The sequence below is a fragment of the Geotrypetes seraphini genome, chromosome 8, assembly GCF_902459505.1.
Source record: "Geotrypetes seraphini chromosome 8, aGeoSer1.1, whole genome shotgun sequence".
NCBI lineage: Eukaryota > Metazoa > Chordata > Amphibia > Gymnophiona > Dermophiidae > Geotrypetes > Geotrypetes seraphini.
In genome coordinates this window covers 476,999-492,268 of record NC_047091.1, presented here as the reverse complement: position 1 = coordinate 492,268, position 15,270 = coordinate 476,999, and the positions used below count along the sequence as shown (strand labels likewise).

General features: G+C 43.3%; 1 protein-coding gene across 5 annotated transcripts in view; it reads left to right on the top strand.

The window, feature by feature from the left end:
• The window catches only part of PC (pyruvate carboxylase), a 318,688-nt gene that overhangs the window by 94,393 nt on the left and 209,025 nt on the right, over positions 1-15,270 (top strand). For all 5 annotated transcript variants that reach the window (XM_033954334.1, XM_033954337.1, XM_033954335.1 and 2 more), the window contains exon 6: positions 2,180-2,297. In XM_033954334.1, coding sequence (XP_033810225.1) covers positions 2,180-2,297 — 118 coding nt within the window. The remainder of the gene's footprint in view (positions 1-2,179; positions 2,298-15,270) is intronic.

Genomic DNA, 15,270 nt, shown 5'->3' with positions numbered 1-15,270 from the left:
AGTTCCGAAGAGGGGAGGTAAGGTTGTTCCAGAGCTCAGTGATTCTGAAGGGGAGGGAGGTCCCTAGTTTTCCTGCATGGGAAATGCCTTTTAATGAGGGGAAGGATAGTTTTAATTTGTGGGTGGTTCTGGTGGTAATAGGGTTTGAGGAATTCCAAGAAAGTGGGATAAAAGGAGGGAGGATGCCATGTAGGATTTTGAAAGCTAGACAGGTGCATTTAAAGTGGTCCCTGGCGATTATCGGAAGCCAGTGAAGCTTGGACAGGAGCGGAGAGACATGGTCAAATTTGCTTTTTACGAAGATAAGCTTAGCCGCGGCATTCTGAATCCGCTGAAGTCTGTGAAGGTTTTTCTTAGTTAGGCTTAAGTAGATAGAGTTGCAATAGTCCAATCTGGAAAGGATGATGGATTGGACAAGGATGGAAAAGTGTTTATGATGGAAACATGATCTTACTTTCCTCAGCATATGGAGGCTGAAAAAGCATTTTTTTTTTAACTAAGGAATTGAGGTGGTTGTTGAAGGACAATGTAGAATCAATGATGATGCCTTGCTTGAGAACTCAAGCTGCAGAGTGGAGCCAGAGGGAAGTGGGATGGAGGTGGGTAGTTGGGTCTAGTTTTGGGCCGAGCCAAAGTAGTTTTGTTTTGGACTTGTTCAGTTTCATTTGCACAGCGTGGGCCCAGGATTGGAGGTTCATTATACAGGAGGATATGTTCTCAGGGAGGCTGATGAGATTCGAATCGGTCTCGAGGAGGATGAGGATGTCATCAGCGTAAGTGTAAATTGTTTCTAGGGGGGATAGATGGAGGAGTTTTAGGGAGAACATATAGATGTTGAAAAGAATAGGAGATAGAGGTGAGCCTTGCGGGACTTCACATATTGGTTTCCGGGGGGGGGGAGGGGGATGAGGTGCCATTCATGTTGACAGTGTAAGAACGAAAACGTAGGAATTTTGAGAACCAGTCTAGGACTGTGGAGTTAATGCCTATCTCTGAAAATCGGCCAGAGAATCAGCCAACAGCGATTGAGTTGCTATCTTTAGTGAATCTAAGTTCTTTGGCTCATTGACCATATGATTTCTTGTAACTCTAACATTTCTTGTGACCCTAACATTAGCAAATTTATAATGGTTTTAATTAATCATGCACAATTAGTTTTTGCGCCAGCAATTTAAAGAAGTTACATCTAGACCAGTGGTCTCAAACTCGCGGCCCGCCAAGTCCTATTTTGAGGCCCTCGGTATGTTTATCATAATCACAAAAGTAAAATAAAACAGTTTCTTGATCATATGTCTCTTTAGCTATAAATAACAATATTATTATTAAGACTTAGCCAAAAAGAAAGATTTATAAACTATAACTCATGCAAAATTGTCATTTCTTTAACAAGACATTAACTATTTTTTTCTGAGGCTCTCCAAGTACCTACAAATCCAAAATGTGGTCCTGCAAAGGGGTTGAGTTTGAGACCACTGATCTAGACTATATGATGATATCATCTATTTCAATGTATTCAGCATTTTATAACAACATGTTTTGTTCCCTGTTCTAGCACTTAGGTCTTAGGTCACTGGGATCCTCTATTACCCAATCTAGAGGAAGTAGCAGCTGGGGATAAACACCTATTTAAACTTTTAAGTAACAGCTTACCAGTACTATTAAGCCAAACAAATTATTCTCTTTTTATAGTAACCTTAAAACATTTCTCTATCTCTTAGCATTATTTTTCTATTTATCTATATCAGTGTTCTTCTTTTCTTCAGGTATCCTGCTTAACACTATTATTCACATCACCTTGGGCTGGTAAAATGCTGATTTTGCCACTAGAATGCCCCCAAATTAGCTGATTTCAAGTTGGGCACTAACCAGACATTTCAGCGACACTTACCAGTTAGCCATGAACAAGTGATTTAACCAGCCAGGAATTGTTTCTAGCTGATTAAATTGCTTTGGATATCAACCCTGTTCTTTTCTACCAGGTTTATTTGCATTTAAGTTTGGATAGAAACAGTATACATTATTTTACAAATGATGCAAACAATACTTCTTGGGTTAATATAGTACCATCTTCGACATTTAAGAATTATTTTTATCTTATTTTATTTTTGAATTAATTTTACAGAGCTTGGAAGAGAGGAAACTGGTATAATCTCTTTTGCATTCTCCTCTCTACATTTAGGAACTTGAAGAGAATTATACCCGGGCATACTCGGAAGCACTGTCAGCATTTGGTAATGGTGCCCTTTTTGTGGAAAAGTTCATTGAGAAGCCACGACACATTGAAGTGCAAATCCTGGGTGAGTAATGGGCAAAGTCCTTATCCCTGCCAACCCAACTTTGAACTTCCACCATCTTGCCATAGAAGCTGAGCCATCTCTAATGTTACATTTTTTGACTCCCTTAACATTATAAGACAATTGATGTATCCTAGGTTTCTACAATAAATTAAGTGAAGTGGTGTGATGGCTTTTAGTCCACTTTTCAAGGTAATATATAGAAATAAAAACAAAGGTAATAAGTTAATACCTTTTTTATTGGACTAACTCAATGCATTTTATGATTAGCTTTTGAAGGTAACTCTTTCTTCAGATCAGAAATAAGAAAATGTTGACAAATATCAGTATACAGTGGTACCTTTGTTTGTGAGCATAATTCATTCCAGAAGCAGGCTCGTATATCAAAGTGAATTTCCCCATAGGAAATAATGGAAACAGGAAGTATAACTAAACATAAACCTATACGATAATCAAGTTTACCACTGAAAGATAGCTGGAAAGTGATGACCACAAGCACTCGCAGTCTAAACAACGAAGTTCATGACCTGCAAGCCCTGATGTTAGAGGCAGACCTGGATATTGTTGCTATCACAGAGACATGGTTCAGTGACTCTAATGGACGGGATGCAAACATACCAGGATATAATCTTTTTAGGAAGGACAGAGATAGTCAAAGAGGTGGAGGAGTAGCGCTCTATGTAAAGATCAATATCCAAGCAACTGAAATGCAGGGGACCTGGGGAGGGAAAGATGCAATATGGATCACTTTGAAAAGCAAGATGATACTTCTGTTTACGTGGGTGTAGTCTACAGGCCTCTGACTCAATTGCAGCAAATTGATAAAGATCTGATTGCGGATATCCAAACGTTTGGAAAGAAAGAAGTGACACTGTTGGGTGACTTCAGTCTGCCGCATGCAGACTGGAATATTCGTCTGTGGAATTGGAAAGTAAGGAGATTGTGGATGCTTTTCAAGAGGCTCTGCTCAGACACATGGTGATGGAACCCACGAGGGAAAAAGCAATACTAGATCTGGTCCTCACAAATGGAGAGAGTATTTCTAATGTTCAAATGGGTGCCCACCTGGAAAATAGCAATCATCAAACGGTTTGGTTTCATATAACAGCTAAAGTGGAGGGCGGCCACACAAAACTCAAAAGTCCTAGATTTCAAATGTATGGACTTTAGTAAAATGGGAGCGTACCTGAAGAAAGAGCTGTTTGGATGGGATGACATAAAAGAAGTGGAAAAACAGTGGTCCAAGCTGAAAGGAGCAATAAAAATGGCTACTGACCTTTATGTGAGGAAAATAAATAAAAGCAAGAGAAAAAGGAAACCGAAATGGTTCTCTAAACTTGTTGTGGAGAAAATAAAGGCAAAAGAGCTGGTGTTCATGAAATATAAAAATACCCAATAAGACGAGTACAGAAATGACTACCAGGTGAAAGAAGCCGAGAGAGAGAGATATCTGGCGGAAGAGCAAATGGCTAGGAATGTAAAAAAAGGAGACAAAAATTTATATCCTCTATAATAAAACCCTAAGTGCACATGCGCACTTAGTTTTTCATGTTCCCTGCCGCCTTGGTCTCTGGGTCCGTGCCGAATTCTATTTTAGAACATGGAGGCAGGGAACACGCCAGCGACTCTCGCCCTCGCTCACCAACCGCTGCCGCTCTTCTTCAAAGCAGCCTGCTGAGGTTCGCCAGCCGGCTGTAGCGAACCTCACAGGCTGCTCTCCACCTCGGTAGCATGTTCCCTCTGACGCGATGTGGAGAGTGATGAGGAAAAGCAAACATGTTAAACAAATAGTTCTGTTCTGTGTTCACAGAAGAAGATCCTGGAGAAGGACCGAAATTGGCAAAGTTACACACTAGAATGGTGTAAATATCGTGCCATTCACGGAAGAAAATGTTTATGAACAACTTGAAAAATTGAAGGAGGACAAAGCGATGAGACCGGATGGGATCCATCCCAGGTTATTGAGGGAGCTCAGAGAGGTTCTGGCAGGTCCTATTCAACAAATCTCTGGAGACGGGAGTGGTTCATGGGGATTGGAGATTGGAGAAGAGTGGATGTGCTCCCTATTCACAAAAGTGGTCGCAGAGATGAAGCGGGAAACTACAGGCCGGTAAGCCTAACTTCTGTTATTGGAAAAATAATGGAAGTGTTGCTGAAAGATAGGACAGTGGATCCTAGAATCAAATGGGTTACAGGATCCAAGGCATCATGGTTTTACTAAAGGTAAATCATGCCAGATGAATCCGATTGACTTTTTTGATTGGGTGACTGGAGAATTGGATCAAGGGCATATGCTAGATGTAATTTACTTAGATTTCAGCAAAGCCTTTGACACAGTTCCTCATGGAAGTCTTTTGAACAAACTTGATGGGCTGAAGTTAGAACCCAAAATGGTGAACTGAATTAGAAACTGGTTGACGGACAGATGCCAGAGGATGATGGTTAATAGAATTTGCTCGGAGGAGGGAAAGGTGAGTAGTGGAGTCCCTTAGGGATCGGTGCTGGGGCCGATCCTGTTCAATATGTTTGTGAGTGACATTGCTGAAGGGTTAGAAGGAAAAGTTTGCCTTTTTGCGGATGACACCAATATTTGTAACATGCAGAGCCATCATCAAAATGACTGCTGTAAGTTCCTGTTGTAGTCTCGAGACTATAACGGGAACTCGCAGCAGCCATTTTGATGACCGCTTCTGCCCTGCGTCACCGCTAGACCACCAGGTAAGGTCTGGGGACGCAGGAGGGAAGCTGGGGTGGGTCAGAGCTGGCCCAAAAAAATATTCATGATTTTTCCCTATTCGCAGGCCGGCTCTGTACCTATCCCCCGCAAATATGGAGGGAAATCTGTATTTCTACTAGCCTTCAATACTTGATCTAAGCTCTCTTCTATTAAATTGCACTAGCAGTTTTTAGCGTGGTGAGCCGTGCTGAATGGCCTGTGCTGCTCCCAATTCTCATAGACTTCTTATGAGTGTCGGGAGCAGCGCGGCTCTCTGCGCTATAAACTGCTAGCACAGTTTAATAGAAAAGGGGGATAGTTGATGCTATAGGTGGACTGCTGCTGACGCTTGAGCCTGTTGAACACTATAGATTTTATATTGAGATAACATAGCATAATATAAATGTTTATTTATATATCGCATTAGCCTTTTGGTTCAAGGTGATGTACAGGATAGTAAAAAACATCAGGAGCAGTAATTTTTAACAAATTAGAATAATAGATTTACAATGTTTCATAGTTATTAAAATTTGAATGCTAATCATAAAATTCAAAGCATTATATATTTTAAAAAATGCATAAAAAGCAATAAATGTAAAATTGAGGTTTGTGATAGGGTGAGATGATGAGTGAAAGTTGTCTAGTCTTGGGTCAACAAGGGTTAATTTAAAACTTGGACTTCAGATTTGGGCACTAGGTATGTTTTCAGGAGGTTCCTAAAATGCATGTATGATGTAGAAGCAAGGACCAGATGACTCCATTCTGGATCTTTAGAAGCTGCTTGGTGGGATAAGAATTTATTGATGAATCTCTTATGTGAGAAACTTTTAACTGATGGGAAGGAAAAGAGTGACTGGGGTTGAGAGGTCTGCCTGGGTCTGGAAAATACATGATTGGTGAGGTAATCAGGCAATAAACCATATAGGGCCTTATAGAAGAGACAGCCGAATTTAAAAAATACCTGATTCTCAATTTTTAACCAGTTGAGTTTGTTGTAGAAAGGGGTTAAGTGATCAAATTTTTTCAAGTTAAATATCAGCCTTATTGCGGTGTTTTGAATTATGCTTAATTTCTGAAAATGTTTGCAAAGTCCGGATATGTAGATGATGTTGCAGTAGTCCAAGATACTGAGAACTAGCGATAATATAGATCATCCACATATGAGGAGAGACTGGAAGCCCTGAATATGTATACCCTAGAGGAAAGGAGAGACAGGGGAGATATGATTCAGACGTTCAAATACTTGAAGTGTATTAACATAGAACAAAATCTTTTCCAGAGGAAGAAAAATGGTAAAACCAGAGGACATAATTTGAGGTTGAGGGGTGGTAGATTCAAAGGCAATGTTAGGAAATTCTACTTTACGGAGAGGGTGGTGGATGCCTGGAATGCGCTCCCGAGAGAGGTGGTGGAGAGTAAAACTGTGACTGAGTTCAAAGAAGCGTGGGATGAACACAGAGGATCTAAAATCAGAAAATAATATTAAAAATTGAACTAAGGCCAGTTCTGGGCAGACTTGCACGGTCTGTGTCTGTATATGGCCGTTTGGTGGAGGATGGGCTGGGGAGGGCTTCAATGGCTGGGAGGGTGTAGATGGGCTGGAGTAGGTTTTAACGGAGATTTCGGCAGTTGGAACCCAAGCACAGTACCGGGTAGAGCTTTGGATTCTTGCCCAGAAATAGCTAAGAAGAAAAATTAAAATTGTATCAAGTTGGGCAGACTGGATGGCCCATTTGGGTCTTTATCTGCCGTCATCTACTATGTTACTATGTAGATATGGAAAGGATTTGATAAAGAGATGGGAAAGGGAGGTGGTGATAGTGGGTTTTCCACTTTTCCTTTGGCAAGACCACAGGAGGCTATAAGAACTAAGGCCTCTTGCAAAACCTGTTATTTCTAGTATAGCGGTCTCAAACTTGCAGCCCCCCAGGTACTGTTTTGCAGCCTGCGATCTGGACGCAAAGATGGCGTGTTTAGTTTCTGGCCGTCTCCCTTGCTGCACTCGCTTTTCCTTCAAAGCCGTGGGCGGCGGCGGCTCCTTGCGTGATCCGTGCCTGCGTCAGAAGCATCTCTGATGCAGGCGCAGATCACGTGAGGAGATGCCAATGCCACCTGCGACTTTGAAGGAAAAACAAGTGCAGCAAGGGAGCCTGCCAGAAACTAAACTACTGAAATGCTGCTGCTGCTGCTACAGCACAGGGTAGGAGGGGGAAGGAAGGAGGAAGAGAAATTCTGCTGCATAGGGAAGGGGGGAGGAGGGAAAGGGAAGAAAAATGCTGCTGTTGCATGGAGAAGGGGGGGAAGAGGGAAGAGAAATGCTGCTGCACAGGAAAGGGGGAAGAGAAATACTGTTGCTGCTGCACAGGGAAGGGGGGAGGGAAGGGGAAAGACAAATGCTGCAGCAGCACCCAATTGGGGAGAGAGAGGGAAAGAGGGAGAAGGGAGACAAGGGAGAGGCGAGGAATGAGAGATGCCAAGTCCATGAGAGGGAGGGAAAGAAAAGAAGGACCATGGAGGGGGAGTGAGAGATGCTAGGGCATGGGGAGAGGGAAGGAGACAGATGCCAGACCAGGAGAAAATAAGGAAGGAGGGAGGGAGGGAGAGAAAGGAAAGAGAGAGATTTGTCAGACCATGGAAATAGGGAGGGAAGGAGAGAGAGAGGAAGGGAAGGTAAGACATGGAAAAGTAGATTTTGAGAAGAAAGCAGAAAAATGGAAATATTGAATGTTTAGTTAATGCCAAACATAAGAACATAAGAATTGCTGCTGCTGGGTCAGACCAGTGGTCCATCGCGCCCAGCAGTCCGCTCACACGGCGGCCCCCAGGTCGAAGACCTGTGCCCTAACCAAGACCAGCCCTACCTGCGTTCGTTCTGGTTCAGCAAGAACTTGTCCAACCTTGTCTTGAATCCCTGGAGCGTGTTTTCCCTTATAATAGACTCTGGGAGAGCATTCCAGTTCTCCACCACTCTTTGGGTGAAAAAGAACTTCCTTATGTTCGTACGGAATCTATCCCCTTTTAACTTCAGAGAGTGCCCTCTTGTTCTCTCTACCTTGGAGAGGGTGAACAACCTACATTTATCCACTAAGTCTATTCCCTTAATTAGCTTGAATGTTTTGATCATGTCTCCTCTTTCAAGGGAGAACAGGCCCAGCTTTTCTAATCTCTCACCATACGGCAACTCCCCCAACCCCTTAACCATTTTAGTCACTCTTCTCTAGACCCTTTCGAGTAGTACCATGTCCTTCTTCATGTATGGCGACCAGTGCTGGACGCAGTATTCCAGGTGAGGGCGTACCATAGCCTAGTACAGCGGCATGATAATCCTCTCTGATCTGTTCGTGATCCTCTTCTTAATCATTCCTAGAATTCTGTTTGCCCTTTTTGCTGCCACTGCACATTGTGCAGACGGCCTCATTGACTTGTCGACCAGTACTCCCAGGTCTCTTTCCTGGGAGGTCTCTCCTAGTACTGCCCCAGACATGTTGTATTTGTGTGTGGGATGTTTGATACCAACATGCATTACCTTACACTTATCCACATTGAACCTCATTTGCCATGTCGCTGCCCATTTCTCGAGCGTGGTTATGTCATGTTGCAGAACTTCACAATCCCCCTGCATCCTCACTACTCTGTATAGCTTCGATCGTCTGCAAATTTAATCACTTCACTCGTCGTACCCATTTCCAGATCGTTTATGAATATGTTGAAGAGCACAGGTCCAAGTACCGAGCCCTGCGGCACCCCACTGGTGACATTCTTCCAGTCCGCGTATTGTCCATTTACCCCCATTCTCTGTTTCCTATCTGCTAGCCAGTTTTTAATCCACCTGAGTATTTCACCCTCTATTCCATGGCTCTCAATTTTTCGAAGTAGTCGTTCGTGCGGAACCTTGTCGAACGCCTTCTGAAAATCCAGATATACAATGTCGACCGGGTCTCCCTTGTCTGTCTGCTTGTTTACCCCCTTGAAGAAGTGCAGCAAATTTGTCAAGCAAGATCGTCCTTTGCTGAAGCCGTGCTGACTGATCTTCAGTAGTTTGTGTCCGTCAAGGTGATCAATGATGCGGTCTTTTATCAGCGCCTCTATCATCTTTCCTGGTACTGAAGTCAGACTCACCGGTCTGTAGTTTCCCGGATCTCCTCTCAAACCTTTTTTGAAGATTGGCGTAACATTCGCCACCTTCCAGTCTTCCGGAATCCTTCCCGATCTAATCGACAGATTGGCTGTTAGTTGAAGCAGTTCAACTATAGTCCCTTTTAGTTCTTTAATGACCCTCGGATGGATGCCATCCGGTCCTGGGGATTTGTCGCTCTTAAGCCTATCAATCTGCCTGCATACTTCTTCTAGACTAACTGTCAACCTTGTCAGTTTCCCGTCTTTGCCTCCAGCGTATAGCCTGTCCGGTTCCGGTATGTTGTGTATGTCCTCTTTGGTGAATACAGATGCAAAAAATGTGTTCAGTTTATCGGCGATGGCTTTGTCCTCCTTTAGCACTCCCTTTATTCCATTATCATCCAGTGGTCCCACCGCTTCCTTTGCGGGTCGTTTCCCCTTAATGTATCGAAAGAAAGGCTTGACGTTTTTCGCCTCCTTGGCTATTTTTTCCTCGTAGTCTCTTTTGGCCCCTTTTACTGCTTTATGGCACTTGCGTTGATGCTGTTTGTGCTTTTTCCAGTTTTCATCCGTTTTTGACCTTTTCCATTCCTTAAACGAAGTCTTCTTGTCTCTGATCGCTTCCTTCACCGCTACAGTGAACCACACCGGTTCTTTGATCTTTTTCCTCTTGGCTCCCTTGTTGATGACGTAGTATATATAGATTTTGTGCTTCGGTGACTGTGTCCTTAAGAAGGGACCATTCCTGCTCTAGCGTTTTAACAGTGCTTATCCTCTTCTTGATTTTTTTCCCCACCATATGTCTCACGCTTCATAATTTCCTTTTCGGAAGTTCAGTGCCGTGGCTGTTGTTCTGGATCTATGCTTCACCCCTGCATCAATGTCGAAGCGGATCATATTGTGATCGCTGGTTCCCAACATCCCCTCTACTTCTACATCTTGCGCCTGTCCTCGTAGTCCATTTAAATTAAGTCCAGAATTGTATTTTCCTTGACAAGTTGTTCCAGGAAGCAATCGTCTACAGCAGTGGTTCCCAAACCTGTCCTGGGGGACCCCTAGCCAGTCAGGTTTTCAAGATATCCCTAATGAATATGCATGAGAGAGATTTGCAAATCTCTCTCATGCATTTCATTAGGGGTTTCTTGAAAACCTGACTGGCTGGGGGTCCCCCAGGACAGGTTTGGGAACCACTGGCCTACAGCATCCAGGAACTTGGTCTCCCTACCGCAGCTGGAGGTGCCTAGATTCCAGTCTATACCCGGGTAGTTGAAATCACCCATGATAACTGTGTTGCCTCCCTTGCAGTTGCGTTTGATCTCATCTATCATTTCTCCACCCATTTCTTCGGGCTGCCCTGGGGGTCGATAGTAGATGCCGATTTTTATTTCCAATCCATTTGCTCCCGGAATTTTGACCCATAGAGACTCTAACTTATTCATACTTTCAGGCGTGTTCTCTCCAGTAGATTCGATTCCCTCTTTGACATATAGGACAACGCCCCCACCTTTGTGACCCACTCTGTCTCTGCGGTATAGTTTGTATCCCGGTAACACAGTGTCCCAGATGTTTTCTTCGGTCCACCATGTTTCCGTGATGCCGATGATGTCAAAATTATTCTGTTGTGTCATAGCTTCTAATTCGCCCATCTTGTTCCTTAGGCTCCTTGCGTTTGTGTACATACACTTGAATACTCTTGTTCCTTTCTTGCATTTCCTTCCCTCTTGTGTCCCTTTAGATCTGCCTTGCCTGAGATCTGGTGAGTCTTCTCCACTATCTTTCTGCATGGTATCCTCCGTGTATACCGGTTCCCGAACCATCGACTCTCTCACTCGGTCGACTGTCGGCTTTCCCCTTCTTCCTAGTTTAAAAACTTCTCAACTTCTCTCTTGATGTTGTTTGCTAGAAGCCTCGTTCCGTCCATCGTGCCCAGCAGCCCGCTCTGCGGCGGCCCATCAAGTCCATGACCAGTAAGGTGATTTTTGTCTGAAACCCTTCATTCCCTGTTCCCTTCTATCTATTAACCTTCTTAGTCCTACCTCTATCCCTATCTGGTATCCCTCAATCCCCGAATTGTTCAGGAATTTATCCAATCCCTCCTTGAAAGCCCGTAATGTACTGTCTTATCACATTCTCCGGAAGCGCATTCCAGGTATCCACTACCCTCTGAGTGAAAAAGAATTTTCTAGCATTGGTTCTGAACCTGTCCCCTTTCAACTTCTCCGAGTGCCCCCTTGTTCTTGTGGTTTCCAATAGGCTGAAGAATTTGTCCCTCTCCACCTTCTCTATGCCTTTCATGATCTTGTATGTCTCTATCATGTCTCCTCTGAGTCTCCGCTTCTCCAGGGAGAAGAGCCCCAGTCTTTCTAACCTGTCTGCGTATGAAAGGTTTTCCATACCTTTTATCATTTTTGTCACCCTTCTCTGAACCCTCTCAAGTATCGCCATGTCCTTCTTTAGGTACGGTTGGACACAGTGCGGGCGCACCATCGCACGATACAGCGGTATGATGACTTCCTTCGTTCTGGTTGTAATACCCTTCTTAATAATACCCAACATTCTGTTTGCTTTCTTTGAGGCTGCTGCGCATTGTGCCGTTGACTTCATTGTTGTATCGACCAGCATACCCAAGTCTTTTTCAAGGTTACTTCCCCTAGTACTAATCCCCCCATTTTATAGCTGAACATCGGGTTCTTTTTCCTTATATGCATGACCTTGCATTTCTCTACATTGAAGTTCATCTGCCATTTGTTTGCCCAATCCTCCAGTTTGTTCAGGTCTCTTTGTAGGTCTTCACATTCCTTCACGGTTCTAACCCTGTTACAGAGTTTGGTGTCATCCACAAATTTTATAACTTCACACTTCGTCCCTGTTTCTAGGTCATTTATAAATACGTTGAACAGCAGCGGTCTGAGTACCGACCCCTGTGGAACACCGCTCGTGACCCTCCTCCAGTCCGAGTAGCGTCCCTTCACTCCAACCCTTTGCTTCCTGCCTGCCAACCAGTGTTTAATCCATCTGTGTACGTCCCCTTCCACCCCGTGGTTTCACACTTCCTGAGTAGCCACTCATGGGGTACCTTGTCAAAGGCCTTCTGGAAGTCGAGATAAAAGATGTCTATGGGTTCCCCTTTGTCCATCTGGCTATTTATCCCTTCAAAGAAGTGCAGTAAGTTCGTTTGGCACGATCTTCCTTTGCAGAAGCCATGTTGGCTCGCTTTCATTAGTCCATTTTTTTCTATGTGCTCACAGATGCTGTCTTTTATCAGTGCTTCTACTATCTTGCCCGGAACTGAAGTCAAGCTTACCGGCCTGTAGTTTCCCAGGTCACCTCTCGATCCCTTTTAAAGATAGGTGTAACATTTGATATTTTCCAGTCCTCCAGGATCTCCCCAGTTTTCAAGGATAGGTTGCAGACTCGTTGGAGTATTTCCGCTATTTTGTTTCTTAGTTCTTTTAATACCCTTGGGTGGATTCCGTCCGGGCCCGGTGATTTGTCGCTTTTCAGTCTATCTATTTGTTGGAGGACATCCTCATGGCTTACTTCTAATATCGACAGTTTTTCTTCTTGGTCTCCATCGAAGATCTCTTCGGGTTCAGGTACATTGGATGTGTCCTCGTTCGTGAAGACTGATGAGAAGAACTTGTCTAACCTATCAGCTATCTATTTTTCCTCCTTTACCACTCCCTTTCTGTCTCCATCATCCAACGGTCCTACTTCCTCCTTCGCCGGCTGCTTCCCTTTAACGTATCTGAAGAATGATTTTAAGTTTCTTGCTTCCCCAGCCAGTCTCTCTTCGTATTCTCTTTTCGCTCTCCTGACTACTCGGTGACATTCTTTTAGGTGTTTCCTGTGTTCCTTCCAGTTTTCCCCGGTTTGGTTCTTTTTCCATTTTCGGAATGATTTTTTCTTGTCTCCTATCGCCTTCTTCACTTCATTGGTTATCCATACCGGGTCTTTTGTTTGATTTTTTTTTTTTTTTTTTTTTTTTTTTTTGCACCCTTTTCTAAAACTGGGGATGTACAGATTTTGTGCTTCCTGCATCGTGTCCTTGAATAGGGACCAGGCTTTCTCCACGGTCTCTGTTTTTCTCGAGCTGTTTCTGAATTTCTTTCTCACCATTGCTCTCATAGCGTCATAGTTCCCTTTTTTGAAGTTGAGCGTTGCCGCTGTGGTTCTCTTCCCTTTCAATGTTCCTATTTTTAATTTGTACTGGATCATGTTGTGGTCGCTGTTTCCTAGTGGACCTACTACCTCCACTTCCTTTGCTGGTCCCCCTAGCCTGCTGAGGATTAAGTCGAGAATGGCATTCCCTCTCGTTGGTTCCTTAACGAGCTGTTCCATGAAGCAGTCCCTCACAGCCTCCAGGAATTCTGTTTCCCTCGTGCAGTTTGAGTTTCCAATACTCCAGTCTATCCCGGGGAAGTTAAAGTCCCCCATTACCATCACATTTCCGTTCTTGCATTCTCGCCTCAATTCTGCTCCAGCTCTTTGTCGTTTGCTTCTGTTTGTCCAGGTGGGCGATAGTACAGTCCCAATTTTATATCAAAACCATTTCTTCCTGGTAATTTAACCCATAATGATTCCAGTCCTTCTGCCTTCGTTGCCATATCCACTCTGGTCGAGTGGATGGTGTCCTTTATATATAGTGCTATTCCTTCACCCTTCTTGTGAGTCCTGTCTCTTCTATAGAGTTTGTACCCTGGCAGTACTTTGTCCCATTTGTTCTCCTCATTCCACCATGTTTCCATGATTCCAATGACGTCTAGGTCCTCTTTTTTGGCCGTGACTTCTAGTTCACCCATTTTGGTCTTTAGGCTCCTTGCATTTGCGTACAAGCAATTTAAGTCCTGTTTTTTTCTTTTTCCTTGTGATTTGCTCCTTTTGCCGTCTCCTTCATGAGCTGCTAGCCCCTGATTTCTGTTCCTTTCTTCCTCTGTCTTTGGCACATCTTTTCTGTCCGCAACCTGCTTCCTCATTTTCTCCTGTTCTTCTAGCTTTTGCTGTTTACTCTTCTTTTTGCTCTCTAGTTTCTCTTGTTCCGTAGACTCGTGTTGTTCATCTTTTGTTTCTTCCCAGTATGTTTCTCGCTCAGTATCTTCTTTGGATACTCTCGTCCGAACTGTCGACATCAGGTCGACTGTTGGCTTTCCCCTTCTTAGTTTAAATTGTGACATTCTACCTTGTAGGTGCATCTTGATGATCTCAGAATGAGGTCACCATTGTGCAGCTGCAAACCTCCATTTGCAATGAAGTAGAAGCCATGCTAAGGTCTGTATCTGGGGTGGGGGTTCTGTTCTTAAGCTTTTGCAAATAAAGTTATGCATGCAATCTATACTGTATATTTGTGTCATGTGCTTTCTTTGCTTTCAAGAATGAGTTGATTGGAGCACTGTTTAGTCAGAAAAAAAGGTAAGAAAACTAAAGCTGTTTTTCATGTGCTGTGCTTCAGTTAATGGATCTTTTCCTCTAATTAGCAAATAACATTGCTGTTTGTCCACAAAAATAGAAGGTTTTGCATCTGTTTTATATCTGTTTTGATGTGCCCCGTTTATGTGGTGCATTATTAAATGTATTTTGAGCTTAATAAAGCAAATATAAAAACCCAGAGAGCTATTTAGTAGATCACATTAAGGATATCCAAACTGTACCTAAGTTCTGCAAGAACGTCCAAAGAGTGCCTAAGTTCCGTCCATAGAACTCAGGTCTATCTGAAGCCTAAACTGTGCTCAAAAGTAGACTTCCTTACTTTACAATTGCTATGCAGCTTGCTAGCTCACTCTGTAGCACACTGGTTAAACCTATACCCTTCCATCCTAATGTTGCTGGTTCGAATCCCAGTCACCCTGTCTGATAGAAGAGAAATAAATAAAAGCATTAAACAGATCCAACTCCTAGTATTACAATTATAATGAAAAACAGCATAAAATAGCCATTCTAATAACATAATAATAAAATATTATAACATTAAGGACATTGTTTGGATGTCTAAATCTCACCTAAAACCTGATTCTCTAAAGGACGCCTAAACAGTGCTGAACTCTGCTGAGCACGATTCTATAAAGGATACCTAAATGGCGCCTAACTTTAGACGCATATTGCAGAATCAGGGCCTGAGAGTCCAATTTACTGCAGATTCCATAAGAC